General features: G+C 38.4%; 1 protein-coding gene across 1 annotated transcript in view; it reads left to right on the forward strand.

Annotated features, from left to right (window-relative positions):
* Window positions 1-20,531: 20,531 nt before the first annotated feature.
* Window positions 20,532-27,983, forward strand: part of USP54 (ubiquitin specific peptidase 54) — a 148,254-nt gene continuing 140,802 nt past the window's right edge. Inside the window, exon 1 of the mRNA XM_070945334.1 lies at window positions 20,532-20,866. Within this exon, the coding sequence (XP_070801435.1) occupies window positions 20,720-20,866 (147 nt within the window). The 5' untranslated portion in view covers window positions 20,532-20,719. The remainder of the gene's footprint in view (window positions 20,867-27,983) is intronic.

The raw sequence follows: 27,983 nt of genomic DNA on the forward strand, positions 1-27,983 counted from the left end.
TTTAAATAAAAAAAATATTAAAAAAAAAAAGAAAAGAAAAGGGAGGAAGACAAGGGGTTAATTGAATTGAGGCCTAAGGGAGCCTTTATTGCATTTTGCAATGGCGGATTCGTACTTGTCCTCCGACCCGGAACTGGAGCCTAGTCCTCCCAGAGCACAGGCCAAACATCGGTCAACCTCCCGTGGCCGTTCTGCTGCTACATCTACTGAGTCTCGCCACAGGCCTTCCTTGGCAGCGGATAGGGACGCCCAGCGTCGCCACAGGGCTCTTGAGCGGCAGTATGACAGAGCCAGGCAGGCCAGGTTGGCTTCTGTCTTTCAAACCGACCAACCTTTGGCCCCACGTGAGCAGACTTCCGCAGTTCATGGGGCTGCAGCTTCCCATATGGATCCTGCCTTGGATGACCCTTGTTCCGCTCCCAAGGAGTCTTCGGGTGTTCATCGCGCCCCTCCGGATGCTCCCGCCTTCTCTGGTCTGTTCAGACCTTCGCTCTTTAGATCACTGCTCCACAAGGCTCGCCAGACGACCAATATGGGGGTTCCAACCGCTGATCCATCTTCCGTGTCGGCTCCTCAAGACGCGTTGTTTTCATCATCAAAACCGGAGAAGGACTATATTCCCTGTCCTCAACTTTTCTCTGACGTTCTGAAGTCCCCCTGGTCGCAGCCAGGCTCTTTGATGGGGCCAACTACTCTGGATAAGAAGCTGTATTGTGGAGCTCCGGAGCTGGACTCCTTGCTGGCACTGCCTGTGGTCGATTCCCCGATCGCGAATCTCTCCTCCACTTCGCTTTTGTCTTCAGATTCATTGGATGCCCTTAAATCAGAGGATAGAAAATCTGAACTCTCCTTTCGCAAGGAGCATCAGTCCCTTTCCTGGGCTGTTAAGACCGCGACTGCTACCTCCTTTTTTAATAGAGCGTCATTACTCTGGTTAAGGCAACTCCAGGAGAAACTTCCGCCTGAGGACACTCGCCTTCACCAAGATATTAATAAGATAGTGGCCGCCACGGAATATTCGGCGAATGCCTCGTTAAACTCTGTGAAGTTTGTTTCTCGGGCCTTAGCTTCTTCTATAACATCTCGCAGGTTATTTTGGCTCAGGAACTGGAGGGCGGACGCGAAAACGAAGTGGAAGTTGGCAGCAGCTCCTTACGCTGCTCCGAACCTATTTGGCTCTGCGCTCGATCCTGTCCTAGTCGAGGACAAGGATAAAAGGAAGGTTATGCCAGCATCCTCCTACCGCACACCAGAAAGGCGCTACACACCTTATTCCCAGCGCCAGCCCTTTCGATCTTCGTCGGGGCCCGGGGGCCCCTATTCCCAACGTGCCTTCTTCCCTGGAAACGATCGTCCCTCGGATAGACAGCGCTTTCGGGACAGGCCTAGATCCAACAATGTCAAACGCCCCTTCAGAGGTTCCGGCTTCAGACAAGCCCGTCGCGGAAAATGACTACGAATTGCAGGATCCCATTGGCAGTCGTCTACAACTCTTCAGCCACCGATGGGAACAGTCAAACAAGGAGCCATGGATTCTATGGACAGTTTCTTCCGGTCTTTCCATAGAGTTCGTGGGTCGCCCTCCATCTCGTTACGTCCGGTGTCCAACTCATCTGTCCCCCGACATGGACCGGTTGCTGCGGAAAGAGGTTCTTCATCTCCTCCTCATTCATGCAATAGAGTCGGTGCCGTTGAATCAACGTGGCAAGGGGTTCTACTCCACGCTCTTTTTGGTTCCAAAACATTCGGGGGGATGGAGGGCCATCCTAAACTTAAAGCAGTTGAATCTGTCGGTCCTCTACCGCAGATTCAAGATGCACTCCCTGGGGTCTATTCTTATGGGGATTCGTCGGGGCGACTTCCTTCAATCAGTAGATCTCAGGGAAGCTTACTTGCACGTCCCGGTCCTTCCGGCCCACCGTCAGTTTCTTCGGTTCCAAATTGGGGAGGACCACTATCAGTACTGCGCGATGCCCTTCGGCTTGTCTTCTGCCCCAAGGACATTCATGAAGCTGGTAGCGGTCGTGGCGGCTGTCCTCCGGAAGGTACCTGTACGAGTGTTGTGCTACCTGGACGACATTCTGGTGCTGTCATCTTCCAGAAGTCAAGCGTCTCGGGATCTGGACCTGGTCATCAAAGCCTTTCAGGATCACGGCTTTTCAATCAACTTCCCGAAAAGTCATCTCTCTCCATCCACTTCTCTCCAGCATCTGGGAGCGCTGATCGACTCGGTTCGAGGTCAGGTTTTTCTGATCTCGAACCGAGCATTCGCGACTTGATTCATCTCATTCGGTCCAAACGTTCGGTTCCTCTCCTTCAACTGTCCCAACTGTTGGGGAAAATGGTCTCCTGTTTTTCTATCGTGCCGTGGGCTCACCGGCACACGAGACCGTTGCAATGGTTCCTGCTCCCCTTTCAACGCACGGGCCGCAGCGACTCTCTCCACAAGGTATCTCTGCCACCTCAAATTGTTCTGTCCCTCAACTGGTGGATAGGCCCCAAAATTCTCCTAGGGTCACACTTTCTACTCCCGAATCGGCTGACCCTGACATCAGACGCCAGCCTCTCAGGCTGGGGGGCCCATCTTCGCGATCAGATGGTGCAGGGCCGCTGGTCAGCTTCGGAGCAAAACCGAAGTATCAACCTTCTGGAATTGAGGGCGATTCGACTGGCTCTCTGCCATTTTCAATCCCAGTTGCTGGGCCGCCATGTCCTTGTCCTCACGGACAATATTAAGGCCAAGGCCCATATAAACAGGGAAGGGGGCACGAGATCAAGAGAACTGATGCTGGAGGCCGAGAAGCTTCTGAATTGGGCCGAGAGTCACGTTCTATCTCTGAGGGCCGATCACATATCGGGCGTAGACAACGTCCGGGCCGATTGGCTCAGCAGACAGCTGATAGACCAGTCAGAGTGGCAACTAGATCCAGACATCTTCCAAGAGGCTACCACCATCTTCGGTCTGCCCACTGTCGATCTGTTCTCCAGCCCGACGAACAACCAACTCCCGAGGTTTGTGACACGTTACCCGTGCCCGAGGGCGGAGGCCCACAACGCGCTCAGATGCAGCTGGCCGCCCGGCCTTTTGTACGCGTTCCCTCCAGTTCCCCTGATCCCTCAGGTGATTCGGAAGTTGTTGGAGAAACAAGCGGAGCTCCTGCTGGTGGCTCCCAACTGGCCTCGTCGGCCTTGGTACGCAGACCTCGTGTCTCTGTCCGTTCGTCCCCCATGGGTGATTCCACCGTACCGTCTGTCTCTGCGCCAAGGGGCTGTTTGCCACCCAGATCCAGGATGGCTCCAATTGGTCGTATGGCGTTTGAGCGGGTCATCTTGCGGAAGGACCGCCTCCCCGATTCCGTCATAGATACCATACCGGCCTCTCGGAGACCTTCTACGTCACGTATATATGAGTCATCTTGGCGAACCTTTTGTTCCTGTGGTGCTGACAACCTGGTGGACCCTACGTCGCCCCAGATGGTTGACATTCTCTGTTTTCTGCAATCTGGTTTAGACAAGGGTCTGTCTCCCTCCACTCTTCGCCGGCAGACCGCCGCTTTGTCTACAGTTATTAAATGTCCTCCTTATTCTTCGTTGTCTCAGCATCCATTGCTCAAAGATTTTCTGCATGGGGCTCTGAATTTGCGCCCCCCACCGGTTCATCGTTACCCGACTTGGGACCTTTCCCTCGTTCTTCAGGCTCTTATGGTTTCACCTTTTGAACCGCTGGGTTCTGTATCCCTCAAGTACTTGTCGCTCAAACTGGCTTTCCTTTTGGCGATTACTTCCGCCAGGAGGATTTCTGAACTTTCGGCCTTGTCAATTAGAAAAGACTTGTGTATTTTCCATGCCAACACTGTTGTCCTTCGTTTGGACCCCACCTTTTTACCAAAGGTTAATTCTTATTTTCATCGTGCCCAGGAACTAGTTCTCCCGGACTTCTGCCCGTCGCCCAGGCACCAACGTGAACTGGAGTGGCACACTCTCGATGTCCGGAGGGCTCTCCGTCGCTACATTCGTAGGACGGAGTCCTTTCGGAAAACGGAAGCCCTTTTGGTCTCATTCCATCCGAGGTCTTTGGGTCAAAAGGTGTCTTCGTCGACCGTGGGTAGATGGATCAAGGCGTGCATCTCCACGGCTTATTCTCATCAATCTAAGCCGGTTCCATCTGGGATTTTGCCTCATTCCACTCGTAGCGTGGCTACTACTGCTGCCTGGGCCACTCAGGCGTCAGTGTCAGATATATGCCGGGCCGCCACTTGGTCCTCGGTGACACCTTTCATAAGGCATTACAAGGTGGACTCTTTTGCCTCCGCTGAGGCTTCCTTTGGCCGTCGAGTCCTGCAGAGTGTCATTGCGGCACAGGACTCTGGAGACTGTTGATGTCCCGCCCTTGTATTTTGAGCTTGGGTATATCCCAGCTATGGACTGCAGGAGCAGTACTCTGGAAAACGAACATTGCCTTACCTGAATGTTCCTTTTCAGAGTACTGCGACTGCAGTCCATCCCCTCCCTATGTTTTTTCGTTGGGGGGCCGTTCCAGTTGTTGGTTTCTATATATAATTTTTTTACATCCTTTCTGATTATTATCCTTTTTTTGGTCGCGCCTTCGTTCAAAGACTGGTGCATTATGGGAATGGGAGGCGTGGCCACAGCACGGAGAGAGACTCTAATTAAAATATCACCCAGTCAAAGTAAAGCAAGAGGAAGAGATCCCAGCTATGGACTGCAGTCGCAGTACTCTGAAAAGGAACATTCAGGTAAGGCAATGTTCGTTTTCTTTTACAGGTCTAAGTTCCTTTGATATTTCAATCTTTTTAACTTTCTTCTTTCAGATATTACTTACTTGTTGGTGTGTCCCCTCAGTGAATATACCCATTTCCTATATATGTGTTCCTTTTAACATTGTTTATCTTGACTCTTGGTAACTAAATCTTAAATGGGCAAATAAAGAGCTAGTTTGGTGTAGTGGTAAAAGGTTAAGGGATTGAATTAGGAGTGGGGAAACCTAGTTCCAGTCCTGCCTTAGGCAGAGAATCCTGCTGGATGATTTTGGGCTAATCAATCCTTAGAAACAGGCAATAACAAATCACTTCTGAAATATTCTTCCTCCCAAGGTTTCCACTGATTTTACCTCTTCAGTCAGCTTTTCCCTATTAGTTAGGGCCAGTTCTTTTTCTTTTTCCATATTTTTTTATTAACATATATAAAAAAGGAAATTAACATACATAACATACACGAATCATAATATATAATATATAACAATATACAGAATACAAACAATCAACAAGTGCTCCCCCACCCCTCGGGATCATTCCTGCTTCCAGAATCTTAAAGCTTCTGCTGGTGGTGGTATCCCTCTTCCTCCAGAAAACACATATATTAGGAACTGTTTCCAGATTCCATTGAAATCGTTTACCTTCATTATGCCCCTCCTTACTTTAATATTGCAAGTCAATTTATCATTTATGGCAATATCCCAAACTTCCTTATACCATTCTTCCAAATTATAAACACCTTGTATCTTCCAGTTAGGGCCAGTTCTAAGAGCGATGATCTATTGCAGGGGTCAGCAACCTGCAGCTCTGGAGCCACATGTGGCTCTTTCACCCCTCTGCTGCGGCTCCCTGTCATTCAAAATATGTGTCACAACCGCCAATGTGCGACACCTGCCGGCACACGATTTATTGAGCTTTTCAACCCCAGTAGGCCAACCATGGATAAATCCAAGAAAAGAAAAGTTTCAGAAGAAAAGAACATTTAATTCAACTAGATATGCTAGTTTTGTGGCCGCTCAAGAAATAGTCAGGCACAGGAAGCGTTTTGTGGCTTCCGTTTTTTTTTTTTCCCTGTGGGAAACTGGTCCAAATGGCTCTTTGAATGTTTAAGGTTGCAGACCCCTGGTCTCTACTTTAGTTTTCAAGAACATGGCTTTCATTAAGAGCCAAGGATTTGGTTGATCTTGCAGCCTTTAGCTGACTTGGTTTTCCAGTGGATGTCCAAGTAAATCTCTTCTCCAATAACATCTGAAAAATCTGGCATTATCCAGATCTTATTCCTGTTCTGGCAATTTACAGCCCACCCCCATGGTAATATTGTTTCTTTTTCCTTATTGTCCAAGTATTCTTGATCGGACCCTCATACTCAGATTCCTGGATCTATACACCTCAATGTGCTTTTACACTATTCAATCCTTGCATTTTATTCATGCTTTGTCTACCAAGTTTCAATAATCCATACTAATCATATTTGCCTTCCTGCATTAAGACTTCTAGATCATGATAATTGTCCTCCCTATGCTTTGAAAATCTTGATTTATTATACTTTGACCTATTCCTTCTTGCATTTACTTGCCCATGATTGATTGTCACTAATCCTGAATATCACTCCATTCCCATTCTTATTACTTGGCAGTTCACTGTTTTGGGGTATCTCTCTCCTCCTCCCCTGGATTCAGTTTAAAACCCTCTGGACAGATTTTCAATTGCTCATTCTTTTCAATTTTTGTGAAGTACTATCCATCATTTACTAGAACTGTCACCATAGAAACATATCTCTTGATCAAAAAATCTAAACTGTTTCCATTGACATCAATGTAGTAAAGTGATCCTCGCACCATCTTCAAGATTCTGTATCAGTAGAAAGGAGGGATTGTCAGTGAACTTAAACAGTCTTAGGAGTATCTGGCAATGTTATCTGGCAAAGATAGAATACTTCTGTTAATGAAGATGAAGGTTGGTTGTTTCCACTAACAGTTATCTGAAAAATAATTTTCATTTATTAAAGCACACCAAAGCAAAGGTAATTTTACAGTCATTAATATCTGAGAATTAGATGAGATTTTTATGTAACCAGGATTGGAAGATACCTGCTGCTGCTTTTCTTTGAAAGGAGGCAGCTTTGTGGAGATACCTGTGCTTTGAAGTAAAGCACAGATTTCTCCACAAGGAGGAATCTTCATTTATGAGGTATTTGATATTTAGTAGCATGAGCAACAGTTGAGGGTGGTTGTTTCTCAAAGGATTTGCAAGAACTAAATCAAAGGCTAACTTTGAGACCTTAGAACAGGGGTGTCAAACTCAAGATCCACGGGCTGGATTTGGCCTGCGGGGTGCTTAAACCTGGCCCATGAGACTGCCCTGGAAATAGCAAAGGACCGGCCCACGGTGTCTCTGGCAGCCAAAATGGAGCATGGAGGGGCCACACGAGCCTCCCCCCATGCCTTGTTTTCAGCCTGACAGCCTCCTGCAGCACTCTGCTGGCAGGGTGCTGCAGGAGTCTGTCCCGTCTCTGCCTGCCCCCCCCCCCTTCCTCCAGCCAGCCGGCCTGTGGAGGAGAACTACAATGCTGATCCTGCCCTCGAAGAAATCCAGTTTTGACACCCCTACCTTAGAACATTCCTGACAGAAGCTCAGTTCAATTTAAAATCCAATTAATAAGAAGAAATTGGTAGAGTTTTGGGGTATGAGGGAAAAGAAAGCTATGAGGGAAAAGAAAGCTATAATGGAAGATAAGAATAAAAATTAGAAAATAACTTTAAGGCTTAAAGTAGATAAAAGTATATTGTATATTGGTGACGTTTAAAAAGACTGTAACAATAGTAAGGGAGACTGTTGCAGGTGGAAAGTGGAAATAAAATTCCCAGAGAATATATCTATCAAGTCAGGTAGCATGAAAGGCCTTTTCCTTAACTGTCACCTGGTGGGAGCTAGGAAGCATACCTTCTCCATAATGACCCCCTGCCATGTGGAATACACTTTCTCCTGAGATTCTACAGTCATTATTTTTGTAGCCTTCCAAAATGCTACCTGGAAGCTTGCAATCTTACAAGCATTGAGGTAAAGTAGGTTTCGGGTCCAGTAAAATGTTATAGAAAATAACATTTGTCTTTGAGTGCTGGAAGTTGTAGTTTTTCAATATTTTTATTGCTATTTTGTGAGGTGCCGAATGAACAATGTTCAGTAAAGTGTCTGCATAAAATACAATTTTTAAAGTTAGAAAAAATATCAGACTGATAGAATTGATTCTGGAACTGGTACACACACAATAATAAGTTCTTTAAACAGTTGACACAGTATAATGAAAATAGATATTTATCTTACTAATGGAAATAGTATAAAAACTGAAAGAATTGAAAGTAGTATTTGGAATATAATAATGCAAATGAAGACAGTAAAATGTGCTATCAGATAATGTTTTATATCTTCCAGAAGGAAGACTTTTGCCAATGAGATACTTAAATATAATCTCACCATTTCTTTTTGATTTCCTGGAACTGCTTGCCTGTTCCCTGGCCAAATCCAAAGAAGAATATGCCAATAGTATCATTCTGGTGCAGCAACATCATTCTTGGATAAACTTCCATCACCATAAGCTGTTTCGGTGGTAAAAAAGGAGAAGCCTTGTATGTTGCTTTCAGTTTATATAGTCATAGAAACTCTACTTGCCAACTCTTGCTGATCATAGTATTTAAGGCAGTCAAATGTTCCAAAACATTATCTTAATTACCAAAGATGAAGACTTTCAACAATAGCCTTACTATACAAGATAAATATGACAGATTATCATTAATATTATTATTATTTTATTTTATTTTATTTTATTTTATTTTATTTTATTTTATTTTATTATTATTATTATTATTAAATTTGCCTGTCTCCCAATAACTTTGGGCAGTTTACAGGTTTCCAGTTGTGAAGCAAAAGAGACTGAACATTTCAATTTTGCATTTCCTGGAGTAAGACTTGGAGCGGTCCAAGCCTAAGAGACAAAATGTATTTTGTACTGATCAGTTTTCTTTATTATTTCCATATGTTTTCATTTTAAAATTTATTTATTTTTGTTAAGACTTCTCATATAATAGACAAATTAAAAAAACACAAAAAGTGCAACAACAAAGATAACTAAATATATAAATTACTTCCGCCATCTTTCCAAAGATAATTACATTTTATTGTCTCTTCTCTCTTGAATATTTTACAAATTTCTTCATCCCATCATTTAATCCATATTATTTGCATATATTTTCTGATTAGCTTAACTAACTCCCTAAAGTCCAGTAAAGTTTCATTCATTTAATAGGGTACTACATAATGTTTTACTCCTATTAGCTATGTAATTGTTTCGCCCTGCTCATTTTCATCTGTTAGTTGCAGATATTACTGCAGTATTAATGCCCTGAAAAAAAATACCTTAGTTGACAATTTATTATAGATGAGCTCTACAGAAAGTTGAGAACCTCTCCTTTAACAGGAATAGAGAGATGTGCGAGACTACCATGTTTCCCCGAAAATAAGACCCTGTCTTATATTTTTTTGAACCCTGAAATAAGCACTTGGCCTTATTGCCATGTGCTTAAAAGCCCAATTGGGCTTATCAGGGGATGTCTTATTCTGGAGGAACGGTATATTCAACCTCCCAAATCTGGGAGTATCCCTTTCAAAAAATTACGGTCATTTTTTTAATTGGCAAAAGGGTCATACAGTAGCCATACTAACAACATACAAATTAAATTGTATTTAATGTAGTGTTTTCTTGGCCCTTCATCTTTTTTTCTTTTTGGAAAATTATTTCTGGCAGATTTATTTGCTTTAAAGAATGTATATGGCCACCTGTCTCAAGTTAGTAATTCTAGGTGACTCATAACAGCCAATAAAAAGAATAGAATAAAAATCAGAACAGCCCTCCCACCAAACTATTGACTTCCAGGCTCAACTCCATCCTAGCCCGATACTTGAGTACTTGAGTAAAGAATGAAGGCTTAATGTGTGTGTGTGGGGGGGGGGAGGAGGAAGCAAATCTAAGGTGGGAGTTTATTCCAAAGGGCTGCAGTGGCTACAGAAGAAATGTGAGCTAAGGTCACCTCAGATGACAGCATTTAAGGGAAGGGAACCTTGAGTGTGCCCCTATCTAATGAGGTGGTCATATGGGGTAAAGAGCAGCCTCACTAACTACCCTGCTTTGTAGGGCTTTAAAGATGATTATCCACACCTTGAATTGCACCTGGAAAACAACTGAGATCTAATGCAGCTCATACAATTAACTCTGGCAGCCTCATGTAAAGTGCATGGCAGTAATCCAGTGGCGAAGTGGCTAGGCACAAATGACAATGAATAAGGTCCAGAAATGGGTACAATTGGCACATAGATGAATTTATGTAAAGATCCCCAAGGCCACAGATACTGTTCCAGGAGAAGCCATAAGTTCTGTATGCCCACGATTATGTAGATCCACCATTATATTTTATCTTTCTTTTCTATTTCTATAACAGTGTTCAAAGTCATTCCAGACCTACATTGTCAATTTCAGAGCCAACCTTAATTACAAAAAAAAATATTCTGGAGTGAAAAAGTGAAGCAAGCAACAGTCTCATGTACATATTTTCAGTGAAAAGAGGGAAAGAGTTGTGCCAATCTTTAAGCTCATAATATGTTCTGAAAGGATTTTTTTTTCTCCTGTCAGAAGCAGAAATAATATGGATTTCACTTGTTCCTTATAAACACACATCACATTGCAATTTACACTGCATTTACCTCAACATTCTAGTTTTCTTTTGTGTGTCTATGCAGTTTCAAGAAGCAATCCTACAAAAGTGTGGAGTACTTCAAGCAAAATCCACTTCCTTCCTCTTTACATATTACTTGTAACACCCATCTTAATGCATTGTGTGTATGTGTGTGTGTGTATAAATTATTCTTTTATTATTACATCTATAGTTTACATGTAAATTATTATTAAATTCAGCACATCAAGTGATTCTTGGAATGGTGAAGAGTCATGCTGGCATTAGAAGTGGTTTGAACATTCAGGTTTAAGAATGTTGGAAAACTAGTTTGATGTTGATGAATAGTTTAGGCACGGAGAAGATCTTCTGCCAACTGTGCATTAATGCTTCCCTAGTTCACAAGAAATTAAGAGAGTTTAACAATCTAATCGTCTGATAAATAAAATTAAAGGTATATGAGCGAGTAGTGAGTGAAATTTGTAAAGAACCAGATCTGCATATTACGATCTCTGGAATTCAGTCTAGATGTAGACTGAATACATATCTAGCACAAGATAATCTCTTCTTTACCTCTCCCAGGGAGGAGAAAATCCTACCCTTTGGTTTATATATAATTTATATATATATATAATATTTGCCAATATGTTGCCAATGTTTTCTATCAGAAAAAGAACTAAACTTAAATAGTATATTAAAGATAGAATACCATTCATGCCTTTATTTGAAACAAAATAACAAATAATACTAGTATACACTTTTTAAATACAGATTGCCTAAAATGTATGCAGAATTGAAGGTGAGTTTTGCAGTTGTTGGTATCCCTGTATCAACTCAATATACAAGCCAAACTTCCTTTGTCATTTTTTTTTACTGAATTCCTTTTCTAAAATCAAGTTTTGTTCATTCTCCTCAGCCGGGAAATGACAAAAGGAAAGTAAGAGTCTTTTATTAATCTAGTTGAGCAGGATCATAATATAGGAGTGAAAGTGCTGTTTTTCCATTTTCACAGCTTCTTCATGGAGGTTCTTCATTGCTGCTGCCTAGGAGCCAATCTGCATAATGGGGGGTTTTCTGTTTAAAGGTATTCTGCTTCCCAGTGGTTCCTGAGATCTGGAAATGATGAATGGGGGGAGGAGGTGTTACTCTTATGATACTGTCTTTGTATATTCTTTTTTTTTCTAATTAGTTTGAAGTTTCTGGTGATTTGTTCTTTCTCCTCAGTTACTGTTTCCTTTTATTTTGTTTTCCATCCAAATACTCAGCTGATTAGTGGCTCAGGATTGACACAGCAATTTCATTAGCTTCCAAAACTCACTCACTATTTGCTATTTGCCTTCCATCCTTCTGAGGTCAATAAAATGAGGACCCTGATTGTTGGGGGCAATATGTTGACTCTTGTAAACCACTTAGAGAATGCTGTAAAGCACTATGAAGTGGTATATAAGTCTAAGTGCTATTGCTATTTCAGATTTTTAATCCTATGATTTTGCATTTATATGAAATTCTTCAACTTGTGTATATGCTGTCCCTCTGTCCCTCCATTGATTGGTAAACTTATATGGATATGGAAAACTGAATATTCTTGGAATATTTCATCTTTTCTCCAGACGATGTCAGTCTAGCTATTATTTCAGGGGAACCTGTGTTTTTTGGGAGTGATTTATTTTCTGCACATTTTTTTTATCTGGTTGCATTTTAAAAATATACAACTATTGGTCCTTTAGTCATTGTTAATGATATCTAATACTAAAATATGTCCTTGTAATTAAATGATCAATTTGATTATTTTTTATTAAAATATACATCCTGTTCCTCTGGTGCAAATACACTATATCCTGGGTAACAATTAAACCTAGTATAAGATTAAAAGAAAGCAAAAGCAATACCTTCCCAAAATCAGTTACAAAAGATTAGCTGATAAGAATGGGCCAATAAATTCCAAATCTTCTTTCATGTCAAAAAAAGTCTGTGGTAGTCTAATCCTTGACTTCGCCGAACTCTTTTTGTCTATTTTAGAGTCAATTACTCCATTCCAATCTCCCATGATTAAAATAGATCTATAGTCCCATTGCAATATTTTAGAATGTAAAGTTTTGTAAAAATTATCCTGTTGTTGATTAGGAGCATAAATTCCAATCACTAGAATTAGGCCACTTGCTGTGTGCAGTTCAATTGCTATAAACCTACCACCTTCATCTGCTTCTATAATTTTAGCTGACAGTCTTTTATTTATATAAATAACCACACCATTCTTTTTTTCCAAATTTGAGGCTATAAAATGTGTTCCTAATCTTGAATTTATCAAATATTTTTGATCTTGTGTTCTTACATGAGTTTCTTGTAAGCAAATTATATCATTATTAAATTGTCTCAAGTATGTAAATAATTTCTTCTTTTTCTGTGGTGAATTTAGTCCGTTCACATTCCAAGATAAAAACTTAATCGTCATGTAAATTTTTTTGAAGCGACGAGCAGAATTGCCGAATATCTTCCGAATCGGTAGTCTTCGGCTTTGCTCCCCCACATGGCTTCACATTCTTGTATATTGCTCTTGACTCCTTTCTTATATTGTTGTGGTTTGGGCCTTTCCTGTTGTTGTTTTTCTTTAAGTTGCTTAGAAATTGCTCGAGTTATACGCTGATCTTTAGCTTCACACATCCGGGCTAGGTCCAAAGCCACTTCTCTTGTAGTCTTAGGTGGTTCAATCACAATTTTCGAAGGAAGGTCTAGCAGGGGCTCCTTCAGAAAACCTCCTGTAGCTCCCTGCATTTCGATTGCCTCTGATTCCACCTGCTTAAGCTGCTCTTCCATCTCTTGCTGGAGTTGCTTCTCCTTATCACTCTCCTTTATCTCCAACAAAGTAGATGTACGTGGGGATGGTGAACTCTCTTTAAAAACATTAGAGTAAAATTGTTCCGCCTTCTCAACAGTGTTTAATTGGTATTTTTCTCCATTATACCTCAAGATTATGCCAGTTGGAGCACCGAAATGGAATTTGTTGTTTTTTTAATTCATTCACTAGAAATCCAAAATCTTTTCTAAGATATCTGGAGAATACATAACCCAAAAGAATTGGACTTTACTTTTTTTTCAGATAGACACAGATCCTTTTCTAGGATTGATTTTATTTTACTATCAGCTGACTTACTTGTCAAAACAAAAAGAACAAAGATTTTTCCAAGGACTTTAACCGACCACAGCCCAGTATGGATAGAAATTGAGATGGGAAAGACTGAGAGAAGATCATGGAGATTAAATGAAAATCTGTTTAGATATGAAAAAAATATAATACAACTTAAAAAGCAGATGAAAGAATTTTTTGAAATGAATTTGAATAAGGGTACCCCTATTGAAATAGTGTGGGACGCAAGTAAAGCGTATATGAGAGGGGTACTCATTCATATGAACTCTAAACACAAATTGAACCGACAAAAGAAAAGATCTGAAATGGAAGCAGAAATAAAGAATAAAGAACAGTTACTTATAAAAAACCCAACAGATGAAAGAATACGAGGAGCTATAAAACTTTTGAAAGATCAATTTCAAATGCTTATGGCGGAACAAACAGCAACAAATTTACAATTTGCGAAACACAACACATTTTGCAACGCTAATAAACCGGGCAGATGGTTGGCTTACACACTAAGGAAGAAGTAGAGTACACGGATTATTGATAGTATTGATATTGGAGGGAAGGAAATTTCCCAACAAAAATTAATTAAAGAAGTTTTTGTAGATTATTATACCAAACTATATGCCAAAGATGATACACAGAATGGACTTATAGAGAAATATCTAGAGAATAAAAGAGTTACAAAAATTACCAGTAAACAAAAGGAGAGAATGAATTATCCTATAACAGTTGAGGAGATTATTGCCACAATTAAACAATTGAAAACAGCTAAAGCTCCTGGGACGGATGGTTTAACTGCGGTGTACTATAAAACCTTACAAGCAGAAATGATTGAACATCTTAAAGACTTATTTTGTAACATACAACAAGGAGGTAAAATACCCCCATCATGGAAAACAGCTTATATTTCATTGATACCGAAAGAGCAAATAGGTCCTAAAAAACCTGAGAATTTTAAACCAATATCTCTTCTGAATAATGATTATAAAATATTTGCAAAAGTATTAGCCAACAGGTTGATGCCAGTTATTCAAGAGGTGATTCATTGTGACCAAGCGGGATTCATAGAAGGCAACATGAAGGACAATGTAAGGCAAGTTATAGATTTACTGGAATATCTTGACAAGAATAAACAGACCCCTGCAGTGCTGGTCTTTTTGGATGCAGAGAAGGCCTTTGATAGAGTGGACTGGAATTTTCTACTAAAGACTTTTAAAAAGATGGACTTTGGGGACCAATTTATACAGGCGGTTTCAGCAATTTATCAAGAACAAAAGGCACAGATTATTATTAATGGAAGTTTGACAACAGACTTTAATATTGAAAAAGGAACAAGACAGGGTTGTCCGTTATCCCCATTGTTATTTATTTTAACATTAGAAGTCTTGTTGAATATAATATGGGACTCGAGCACTTTGAAAGGAATAGTGATAAGGCAAGAGGACTACAGAATAAGGGCATTTGCAGATGATCTGATAGTTACTCTAACACAGCCGATGGAATCAATAATCCAGATGAAAGACATTATAGAACAATATGGTACAGTATCAGGATTTAGATTGAACCAGAAAAAAACTAAGATGATAGTTAAAAATATGACACAAGATCGAAAACAGGAACTTGAAAGCAAGGCAGGTTTTGAGATAGTACCAAAGGTTAAATAGCTAGGAGTTCAAGTTGCAGAATCAAATATGAAATTGTTCCAAAATAATTATGAGGTGTTGTGGCGAGACATACAGAAAGATATGGAGACTTGGAAAAAACTGCAGCTGTCTTTACTTGGAAGAATAGCAGCAATTAAGATGAACATTTTGCCAAGATTTCTTTTTTTGTTTCAAATGATTCCGGTGCTTAAAAGTGATAAACAACTGAGAGAATGGCAAAGAGGACTGAATAAGTTTGTCTGGAATGAGAAAAAGCCGAGAGTTAAACTGAAAATTATGCAAGATGTTCCAGAAAGGGGAGGCCTTAAACTTCCAAACCTACAATTATATTATGAAGCAACAGCTTTGACTCAAGCAAGTGATTGGTTTGGAAGGAAAAAGACTGGAATATTGAATATAGAAAGTTTTGATCTTGAATTTGGTTGGCATGCTTACTTATTTTATGAGAACAAAGTGGATAAAGTATTTTAAAGCCACATACTTAGAGACTCTTTGATGAGAGTTTGGAAGAAGCACCGACTCAAATGGGATTACAAAATACCGCTATGGCTGGATCTTGGTCATATCATGTGGAATACAAATATAATGTCACTCGGGGGGGGGGTTATATAAAGAAGTTCTTTTTGCAGATGCGGGCAGATGGCAACTGAAGACTTTAGAAACACTGTTGGAAGAAGGGATTAATTTAACTTGGTTACAGTATAATCAACTTCAATTGAGATGGAAAGAGGACCAAAAAACTGGTATAATGATGCATGAGGAAGAATGGTTAGACATATAAAAGAGAAAGGTCCAATGCATATTAAAAGGGTTTATAATGTTTTGTTAGAAAGGGATTCAGAAACTGAATTGGTTAAAGATTGCATGATAAAGTGGGCACAAAATTTTGCAGAACCAGTGATATTGGAAACATGGGAAAAAATATGGGTTTAGAATGTTAAATTTACACAGTCGCATAATTTGAGGGAAAATTTTGTTTTATAGATGGCATTTAGATCCTAAGAAATTGTCGTGCATGTACCCTAATGTTCAACCAAAATGCTGGAGATTTGATTGCCTAGATGCCACATATTATCATGTGTGGTGGACTTGTAAGAAAGTGAAGGCTTTTTGAATAAAAATTTGGTGGGTTAAGCAGAATATTTTGAAGAAAAAAATTCAGTTTTCTCCACAATTGTTTTTATTGGGTATAGTTAAAGGTTTTACATTGGGTGAAACAAAGTTGATATTGTATATGATAACAGCAGCGAGATTACTGATAGGTCAATATTGGAAAAATGAAGCTATGCCTACTATTGATGAATGGACTTTGATGATGGCCAGCTTTGCAGAGATGGCGAAGACTTGAGCATATTTAAAAGATCGCTCACAAGAGACTTATGTATGGGAATGGAAAAAGTGGATAGATTATGTGCAGAATAAATATCAAACTAGGAAATATCAGATAGTTTTTAACTGAAAGTATTATATAGAGATAGAATAATTGAATTTTGTGAAGATGTGAAAAATATACAGGGGTTCAAGTTTTATAAAAAGGGGATTTTGATTTGGATTATATTTTGTGGAAGTCCGGGGGGGAGGGGTGGGCTAGGGAGGGTTAGGGAGGTTAGGGAGGGTTGGGGGGGGGGAAACGGGGGAGAAAATGTAATTGTAAAACTTTTTCAATAAAAAAAAAAAGAATGGGCCAATAAAGAGGATAATGAAGTATATTCAGTCTGGGAAGAATACCTTCCTAAATAGGAGGCCCTCAGCCAATTGGCCAAAGTGGATTCCAGCAGGAAAATTGGTATGGCCACTAAGAAGATATTTCTCTTGTCCCCATTAGTTGTCTCCCTGATATGGTTGGGACATAGGGAAGGGTTTAGAATTGCTAGAGTAGAAGCTGATTCATCGTTCCTATCACCCATCTCCTTCCACTAATGACTGTATGACTGTAACTTTGTTGCTTGTATCCTTACTATTTATATTGACTGTTTCCTAATATGATTTGATTGCTTATTTGTACCCTATGTGTACCCTATCATTAAGTGTTGTACCTTATGATTCTTGACGAACATATCTTTTCTTTTATGTACACAGAGAGCATATGCACCAAGACAAATTCCTTGTGTATCCAATCACACTTGGCCAATAAAAATTGTATTCTATTTTATTCTATTCTGTGATTGGAAGACTGATGCTTAAACAAAATGGAGCTAAGATTATGGAGATTTAATAACTAATATTTTGGATGGTATCCGCAATCAATCTAGTAAAAAATATTTTTCACTGTGGTTGGGTACATATATTGGGTTAATCCATAATATGTTTTGCTTTGTTTTGCCAAAATCAGTAAGATCAAGCAATTCTGGTTTACAAACCATAAATTTAATCGTAGATTTGATTTTTATTAAGACCCATCTTAGTTGTAATCTATATATATATAAAAGGATCTATGCATATATATATATACGATCCAGCATAACTCTGGAATGGCTTGAGCAATTTCAACCAAACTTGATACACAGATGATTTACCCTCTGGAAAAAATTACTGTGGGAGTAACACACCCTAACACCCCTCGGTGTGTGTGTGTGGGGGGGGGGACAGCATAACTGGAACATCTTGAGTAATTTTAACCAAACTTGGTATACAGATGACTTACTCTCTGGAAAAAAATACTGTGGAGGTAACACACCCCTAATACCCCTCGGGATGTCTGTGTGTGTGTCTGTGTGTTCCAGCATAACTCTGGAATGCCTTGAGCAATTTTAACAAACTTGGTACACAGATGACTTACTCTCTGGAAAAAAATACTGTGGGGGTAACACGCCCTAACACCCCTCGGGTGTGTGTATGTATGTGTGTGTGTGTGTGTGTTCCAACATAACTCTGGAATGCCTTGAGCAATTTTAACCAAACTTGGTACACAGATGACTTACTCTCTGGAAAAAAATACTGTGGAGGTAACACACCCCTAATACCCCTCGGGATGTCTGTGTGTGTCTGTGTGTTCCAGCATAACTCTGGAATGCCTTGAGTAATTTTAACCAAATTTGGTACACAGATGACTTACTCTCTGGAAAAAAATACTGTGGGGGGTAACACGCCCTAACACCCCTCAGGTGTTTGTATGTGTATGTGTGTGTGTGTGTGTGTGTTCCAACATAACTCTGGAATGCCTCGAGCAATTTTAACCAAACTTGGTACACAGATGACTTACTCTCTGGAAAAAAATACTGTGGGGGTAACACACCCTAACACCCCTCGATGTGTGCATGTTTGTGTGTTCCAGCATAACGCTCAAAAACCTCCAGCAATTTTAATCAAACTTGCTACACAGATGACTTATTCTCTGGAAAAAAATACTGTGTGGGTAAGACACCTCTAATACCCCTCGGGGTGTGTGTGTGTCTCTGTGTGTGTGCGTTCCAGCATAACTCTGGAACACCTGGGCTAATGAAATGAAAAGGAATGAATTATATCTATAGTGTCAAATCACAGTACTTTTGACAGTGATAGTGTGTATTTTGTATTCAAGTTCTGTTAAGATACAGCCTGTTGTGCCTTTAAATGGCTTCTAATGTACATCACAATGGAGTTGCCATGGTAATAGCTTCACAGTACTCCACAAGGGAGCTCCCTCTGGTAAGGGGGATTGGTTCTTAAACAAACAAACAAACATAAACCCCCTAGGCCCTCAGCTTCAAGCAAAGAGGGCAAGTTGTCGGGGGAGGTGCCTGCTAATGCAGATAATCACCTCAAAGACTGTTCCCTGTAGATTTTTTCCCAGGCTGTTGGCCAGGGCAATTAGGTCTCTAATTCTCACCACAGTGAGCGATGGCTTTTCCTGTCTAATACAGGATTGGGATAAATAAATACCTGGGGAACGCCGGGTTATCAGCTAGTTTTTAATAAAGTATACTTGGCTGAATTTGTACATATTAATCCATGTCATAATTTATACAATATAGCAAATAAAAACCAAACATTTTTTATTTTGTTTGATACATAAACCCATCATGCATGATGTGTGAAGCAAATTACATTCATCAAACCATAGTTAAGCAAATTGACTTTGCATGTTGTATAGATTCAGTCTCTGGTTTAATTACATGCATTCTGTTAATTGATGGAATGAATATCAATTCTCTGTATGTAAACTGTAGTCTAAAAATAAGAATATTCACAAAATAAATATATTATACAGGCCCTCTGTTGTGTTAACCAAAGCAAGTCCACATACTTAACATAGTTTATTAATATTTTTGTGAAATGTTCCCATTTTTCTACAAGTATATGTAATTATCTTAAAATTTCCTTATAAGAGAAGTATTTAAGAAGGATGTTTCTTGTTTTGTTTGGTTGTGCATTCTGCTGCTGTAGTTCTTACTGTACTTCAGGACCAAATAAAGAATCTCAATCAACAATCATTCCTACTAACTGATAATGGTGTAATATAATCTGTTTGACTCAATCAACTTTGATTTTAAAAATATATTTTTGTTATCATAGCAACAAATGTAACCAATTCAGTAAAATACACACCACTTTTTAGTTACCATTTACTGTTATCCAAATTCATCACATTTAACCTGTTCTAGTACTATTTATGGAAAAGTGTAATTATTATATTTCTTTGGTCATTTGGTGGGATTTTGTTTTCCGTTCCTTTGACTTTGTTCCTGAGTTTCTGGGGCGAGGTGAGGGACTGCTGATCTTGGTAGAAGAAAACTAAGACATTAATTAAATTACGCAATATTCTCTCTCTCCCTCTCTCTCTCTCTCTTTCTTTCTTTCTCTTTCTGCCACAACTAGACATTCTGCTCACAAGAAAAGGAAGAACAGAAGATACCACTTAAGTCTTGCTGAGGAAATTACAGGAACCAAGAAGATCCTCTCTGCCTGAATTAAAAGACAGTATTGAATCTCTGCTTGTTTTGCTTATAAAAAGTGAAGCTGCCTGTACCAATATTCCAGGAAGAAAATGACAGAGGAATAACAAGCTTTTTGGTTGCTAGTTTTTTTTTTCTTACTTCATTTTGCCTGCTTATTAGTCTACAGAAATTACAATAAAACATAAGGTTATTTTTCCGGTTTTTAGTATTTTTGAATATGTTTTACACTCTGAATAAACTTTTTACACTAGATATAGGACTTCATTATGATCAATCTTGGAAAAACTTTTTTTTTTTAATTTGCCTCCCATTTTTTTCAGATACAAAGATGTTTTCCTGTCATAGCTTATTGCCGTAACAATATTGCAGTATTATTTCTGGATTTAAAAGAAATACGGCGTTCATGTCACTTCATGAGATACCACTGAGGAATGTGGAGGAAGTTTTATATTTTAGCATTGTGTAACTTAGTTTTGATTTTGAATCTTTAAGCCACAGACACACCTATAGAACCAGTTTTATATTGCATATCCAAATGTGAAAGATGTCTTGGAAGAGAAATTATTTTTCTGTGGGACAGGGTGGTGTGCAAGACATGTTTACTCCACGAAATACAACATCTATAGCACCAAGTAAAGGTCTCAGCAATGAGCCAGGACAAAATAGCTGCTTCCTGAATAGTGCATTACAGGTAAGAAATCTGAAATAATGTGCCTATCTTTTATATAAAAATGTTCTAATGTTTTAAAAGCATATATAATTCAGTGCTATGGAGTCCAATTTTGTTGGACCCTATTATAAACTTCTCTTAATGTAGTTTTCAGATTCTCTGGCATAGTATATAGCATACATATATTCAATATGGATATAAGATATTTAGTATCTTGGATTTGAATCCTTGTGTTAGTATTTTGCTTTCATTTTTAAAATAACAAGGTTGGTATTATACCTTTCCCGTGACCATTTTTCAGAATGTATCAGACAACAAAATTGTTTTCCTCCTTTCTTGGTATTGCCACAATAGTATATTAAGCACAAATACAATCATGAATGCTTCATTTGAATGGATTTTTGAGAGGTTATTGGACTCCTCTTAATTTCTTTGCATATGAAAATAAATAAGAGACATGAAGTTTTGATGTAAACTTTTGTGAATAAGGCTGACAGGTGGATAAAAGAGACACTTAACTTAAAAATCTTTTATTTAGTAAGAATATTTTCATTCATTATAAAAACGTTTTTATTCAGTAGTTAAAGAGGGCAAGAAATGTTCTGAGAGTTTTAACATCCTATATAGCTTGTTCGGCTTTAAGAAGATATAGAGGAAAGTACATCATCAGAAAATAAGAAAATGTCAGAAAAACTAAAAGACTAAAGTCATAATTTTAGAGTTCCTAAAAACACTGCCACATACAAAAGATTTGTAGACTGGAGGCAGCTACTGAACATGGAAATCGGAGCATACATCCTGGGTACTTTACTGTATATCTCATAATGTAACACTGTAAAGTAAGATAGTCTGGGCGATATGTTGTAATCAGCTTCTTGTAAATCATAGCATAGGGAATAAAGTTGAGAAACAGGATGGGAGACCACAAGGAAGAAGTGTTGTGGCCCGTCAGCAGCCTGTGCAGATTGTAGCTGATTCCAACAACGAGGAGGCTGGTGTGGTGCTGCGCCAGCAGCCTGTGCAGCTGGCGCTTGAGTCGGACAGTGAGGAGGCTGGAGAAGATGTGGTGCCAGAGGCAGGGATTCAGCCAGGGCCTTCAGAACCTCCAGAAGCTCCTTTAAGTGAAGAGGACGAAGAGGAGGAGCCTTTTCTCAATGCACGGGCGCGCAGAGCTGCCAAAAGGCAGGAGTGGCTCCTCAGGAGGAGGTCTCCTCAAGAGTAAAGCTTGGGGCTAATTGGCCACTCCCTTAGCCTATTTAAGAAGGAACACTGCTTGCAACAAGCTGTAGAGAACAACTTTAGTTCACTCTCCTTCGTGTCTGCAAAATTGCTCCTGAGCTTTCTGCCAACTCTAGTAAGACTGATTACCTTATCTTAGAATTCTGGTAGGCTGTTAAGACAGTTCATTAACAGCCTTTGAATGATAAAGACTAAGTTATTTGAGTAAAATAAGCTTTGTATAGAGTTTGTGTGTGTTGCGTTCTTTGGGGTCTGTAGCTGGGGCAGAACAAGAAGTGGAAATATGCATCCACTTGGCAAAAGACAAACATTGTGACAGAACTAAAACGTGAGAATTCCTAGAACTTGACAGAATGGACCCCTAATTGTTGCATCAGGAATTTCTTTTTTTGTTTTTGTTTTTGTTTTTGTTCCATCCTGAATCTAGCATTAATGCCAGAATTATTTCAACAGTGCAAGAAGAGTTCTGATCAGATGGAATGCTTATATTTTATATGCAGAGCATCTCAGTGTTACACATATTAGTATTTCCTATTTTTATTTTTATAATTCTAGCATATGGAAGCTTTAGCTATAAGTATTATAGCTAGAATGTTAAGCATTACAGCTGATAAGTGTTTTCAACAAAAAATACAAAAATTGATGATTTAATGAACAATGAATAAAGGAAGATATTTAAACCCCCTTCTCTCTATGTTTAATATAAAAGTATAATTTTCAATAAAATATAGACAGCTAATAATAATTAATAGTGCAATTAATATGAGAGTTTTTATTTAAGTCCTAAAGCTATATATAAACATTTGGTTTATATATATACATTTGGAGCAAGGGGCTCTAGAATGCATGTCTATAATATACTGTAAAGAATATCTCATTTAAGTCCCTTTTGCTCTTCAGATTAGTCTCTTGCAGTAATAGCATTTTCCTGTAAATACTCATAAAAATTAGATACAAGACTTGGTAGACAGTATGACTTTTACTGTCATAACATTAATAAAGGGAATTTGTATAGTTTACATACCACTTAGACCAAAATTAATTGACCACTTCGCTTTTTATTCAACATTAAACTTAAAGCAGATTTTTTTTAATTTTTTATTATAACATAAAATGATATTACAAGACATACAACATTTATATATATACTCTCTTAACAGCTATTTCGTGATGATCTTCTAGTATTTACATTTTCTCCCTTTTCCCTTTATATTATTCCAGTTTCTTCTTGTCCCCTCTCTTTTAATTACAGTGTATTTATTAAGACCCCTATTAACTTTATATTTTCTATACATTGACATATTCATTCTTTCCTTTTTTTTACATTTCACCCCTATTTTTCTTCTCCATTATTCCTATTCCTATTCTCCAGCCACTTATACCATTTGTGCCAGATTATATAATATTCCGTATCCTCTTTTTCTTTAAGCTCTTTTGTTAATTTATTCATCTCGGCACACTTTAAGATTTTTTTTTTATCAACTTTTCTGCTGGTATATTTTCTTTTTTCCAATTTTGTGCGTAAGCTATATGGGCAGCTGTTACAATGTATAAGATCAAATATTTTATTTCTTTGGTGTATTTTTCCGTAAATATCCCTAATAAGAATGTCTCTGGTTTTTCGTTCATAGATTGTTCTATTATTTTCTCTAGCCATTCTTTAATTTTAGCTCAGAACTTCTTTCCAGCTGGACATGTCCACCAGAGGTGGTAGTATGTTCCGTAGCTCTTGTTACATTTCCAACACATTGGAGATTTACTTGTAAACATCTTTGCAAGTCTAGCCGGGGGTAGATGCCATCTATGAAACATCTTCAGCTGGTTTTCTTTGTATGCTGTGGACATTGTTAGTTTTGTATTTATTTGCCACATTTTTTCCCATTTCTCCAATTCTATTGTGTGATTAAAGTTTTTTGCCCATTTAATCATTGTATCCTTAACTATTTCTTCTTCCATTTTATAAAATTTGTATATTCTACTGATTAATTTCTCCTCCGCCCCTTGTATAATTTTGTTCAATTCATTTTGTTCAGGATGTATCGCATTTAATTTTGTGTCTTCTTTATATTTTGACCGAATTTTCGTATATGTCCACCAATCGATTTCTCTATTTAGATCTTGTTCCAATTCCTGTTTTGTTTTCAGACTTCCTTGTTCTTTTAATATATCTCTATATCTTATTATCTTGTCCTACTCAGTTAAATTTGGATGCTTTAATGTTTCTATAGGTGAAATCCAAATTGGTATTTTTGTGTAATGTTGTTTTTTAATCTTGATTCAAATTTGTAGCAATGCATTCCTTAGTATGTGTCTTCTAAAGTAACCATGTATTTTATATTTTTCATCCCAAAGGAATGCATGCCATCCCACTTGCAAATAAAGCAGAGATTTTAAGTATACAGTTGATCTTGAATGATAAATTGACCAAAGTTCAGTCAACTTGTGACTTTTTAAAAAAAGATTACATTAATTAAAAATCACATATCAGATTATCCACATTATTTGTGAAGCATTTTTTTCTTTTCCACAACTAACTTTGTTTTCCTTTAATAAATAATCATTACTTCATATTCATACTTTCATAATTATGTCTTATGAAATATATCCATTTGTCTGTGGTTTGCCTTTTTAAATAAGTAGATAATGTAGATACTAATCAGATCCTGCTGTATGGATACTACTCTGCTTGAAGAGAGGAGGTATATTTAGAACTTTTTAGTTACTATGTAGCACAGACCAAGTCATGAGAAAATTACTGATATTTCATTATTTTGGTCCCAACCTGCTTAGGGCTTTAAAATCATAAGTACCCCTGTTTCCCTGAAAATAAGACCTATCCCAAAAATAAGCCCTAGCATGTTTTTACACATGCACCTAATATAAGCCTTACCCCCAGTTGGGATGGTGCATTGATTGGACCAAGTGATGGACAAGTGGGTGCAGGGGAAGGGACTTGGACTTTCTTTTGGGTGGGGAAAACCTGGAAGCTTTCAGATTCGGGTTTTTCCAGATGTGCCAATATGATATCTCTAATAAAATGGAACTTTGAGGCACTTCTAGTCTCAGAGTTTTCTTTTGTTGGGGTATTACTTGGAACCGTGACAAGTGGACCTACATAGGAAAAAATAAGACATCCTCCAAAATAAGCCCTAGTGCTTATTTCAGAGCCTAAAAGAAAATAAGACCGGGTCTTATTTTCTGGGAAACACAGGTATTTTGGATTATTCCTAAGAATACACTGCTGACCAATAAATTTGAAATGGGAAAGCTGTTATATGCTCTGTTTTCCTAGCAACTACTCAAAATTCTGGCTGCCATATTTTAGATAATTTCTAATTTTTGGAGGATCTTCTGAAATACCCTTGCAGTGTGTTAATCTAATTGAAAGGTGACAACCATCACTTTGACCAAGTTAGCATACTTCAGAAATGATAGTGTTGGTGTAACATTCGAAACTCAAAGAATACTTTGCAACCCATTCTAATTGCCTGCGTATCAAATGCTCCCAATTCCACCTACTCCTTCAAGAGAATGCTGCTCCATTCAAGATGGATAAATCACCAAATTTGGATCAGTCTTATCCTTCAGAAGGCACACCTCCAGTTTGTTCAAAATTATTTTCATGCTTTGAGATCTGTTTTACTTGCAGACATTGGTTCACGATATTTACTGCCACATCACTTGAGGATAGACTAAAGATAGGGTATGTGTGTATACTGCTGTTCATTTTTCCTAGGAGTTTAACATCATAGGTAACATTATTTTCTGCCTTCCCAGTAACCCAGATAGGAGACATGACTGAATGAATTAATTCTACATTATTATAAGGCTGTAACAGGATTTTGCAAGTGTGGCAGCAGAAAAGGTCCTGCCACCACTGTTAATTACTTAATCCATTAGGGCAGATCCTTTCTTTTTCCGACCATTAAAACACTGGGTCTCCTGCCTCTCTTGTCTGATTGTTTCCTAGGCAGCATTGCTTCCCCCTTTCCCCAAAGTCATTCACACATTCCATTACAATTATTCATAGAGACCTACCCAAAGTAGTATTTTGAAACAACCTGACAAATAGAATATACAAGTACTGTAGATCATGATAAAGCATTGTCTTCTCAATCTACCTCTCAAGATAATATTTTTATCAGTAGCATTGAAAAACCAGTTGGAGGACCAATGAGGTCATACTCTCAAACACCACTAACTATTCTAGATATAAACCATCTACCAGACTGAAACTTGAATCAGGACTGAAACATATTCAATCACCTATTTTAATCCAAATCTTTTGGAGCTGTGATGCCACTATTTAATTTACCTTATCCAAAAGAGAGAGAATGATGGGCCAACTGTTAACTTAGTTTTGTCCCTAGTTGTCATGGAGGCAGTGAGGTCCTGAGTCATATCAGTCTCAGGGCTGTTTCAGTAGTCCTGGTAGGAAAGCTGTCTGACAGCAGGGTGTACTGGACAACATCTCTAGTTCTCTGTCTTGTTCCATACTTCCCTGAAGAAGTCAGGCATTCGAGACACTGGTGAATTTGTTGGTAAAGGAATTGATTGTTTTGCCTGTACCTCTCAGTACCCAGTTGATATGTAGTTGTTAGAGAACATGAAATCTGAGTCTACAGGTGTTGTAGAGTATATTATGTACAGTGATATATAGATTAACTTTGTTGTTCTGAATCAAATGCTTCATTATATTTTTAAACTTGTTGCAATAAAACTCCCAGAGATCTACCAATTTGGAGAGGGGGCCAAAATGTGATATGCATTAATATATTATTCTACTCTGGAATAGCTCATTTGCTACCTGACTCGTCCCACAGCAGTCCAATCAGCAATAATTTCTTCCCCTTTCATGCAGGGAACAGATATCACAGTCTTACTGAAACTATAAGTAATTTAACCAGGTATCTTTACTTATAGGGATAAAAGAAAAAGAATTATTAGCACCCCTATTTCCAAGAGTTACTTCTCTTTTTCCTTTTCTATTTAATAAAGGGCTGGCTAGTCTTGGATTGTCTAGAATAGCAGGTAGTCTAATAGGTAAATTATATTCAATATGTAGATTATATTTTGGTGTGGATGGAAAATTGGAGGAGTAGTCAGTAGCAAAATTTTGTTTGACAAAATTTCTCCTCTTCAGGGAGGAGAAAGATGTCAAAAGGTGGAAGTCAGCAATTTTTCCTTTTATTGTTGTATATTGATTTTGTGAAAGTTTATGTGACTCACAGTATTGTTACTTTGTATTACTAACTGAAGCAATGTAATGAATATTAGACACTAATCTGTGATTGCAGTAAAGTTTATGTATGTATTATATTGGATCCTATTTGATGTTTTTATATAAAACAGGAGTACAAAATACATACAATTCACTGAGATATTTTACATTTGACAACAATAGAAAACAAATTATAAAATAAAATCTACTGTCTATTAATGGGCTTGATGGCTGGAAAGTTGACAGTCCAGGTTGAAGATCTGAGCTTCATGTGGCAGGCTGAGTTCCTGTCCTTGCTCCAGCTTCTGCCAACCTAGCAGTTTGAAAGCATGCAAATGCTAGTAGATAAATAGGTACCACTTTGGTGGGAAGGTAACCGTACTCTGTGATGTCATGCTGGCCACATGACCATAGAAATGTCTTTGGACAGTGTTGGCTCAACGGTCTTGAAGTGGAGATGAATACTACCCCCTATAGTCGGCAATGACTAACAGAGTAAAATCTGCAGGGACTCCTTTACCTTTACCTTTATGTCTATTAATAGCCAACATTGCTATTTAATTAGCTATGGTATAGTCTCTGTAGTATTAATATAACTGCTTAATCAGTTATGATTGTATGCATAGCAGATATTACCAGACACCAACCTTCTATCTACCAAGTGTATTATAGATTTCT

The sequence above is a fragment of the Pituophis catenifer genome, unplaced genomic scaffold (assembly GCF_029215685.1).
Source record: "Pituophis catenifer annectens isolate HBS135680 unplaced genomic scaffold, rPitCat1.0.hap2 SCAF_6, whole genome shotgun sequence".
Taxonomy (NCBI): domain Eukaryota; kingdom Metazoa; phylum Chordata; class Lepidosauria; order Squamata; family Colubridae; genus Pituophis; species Pituophis catenifer.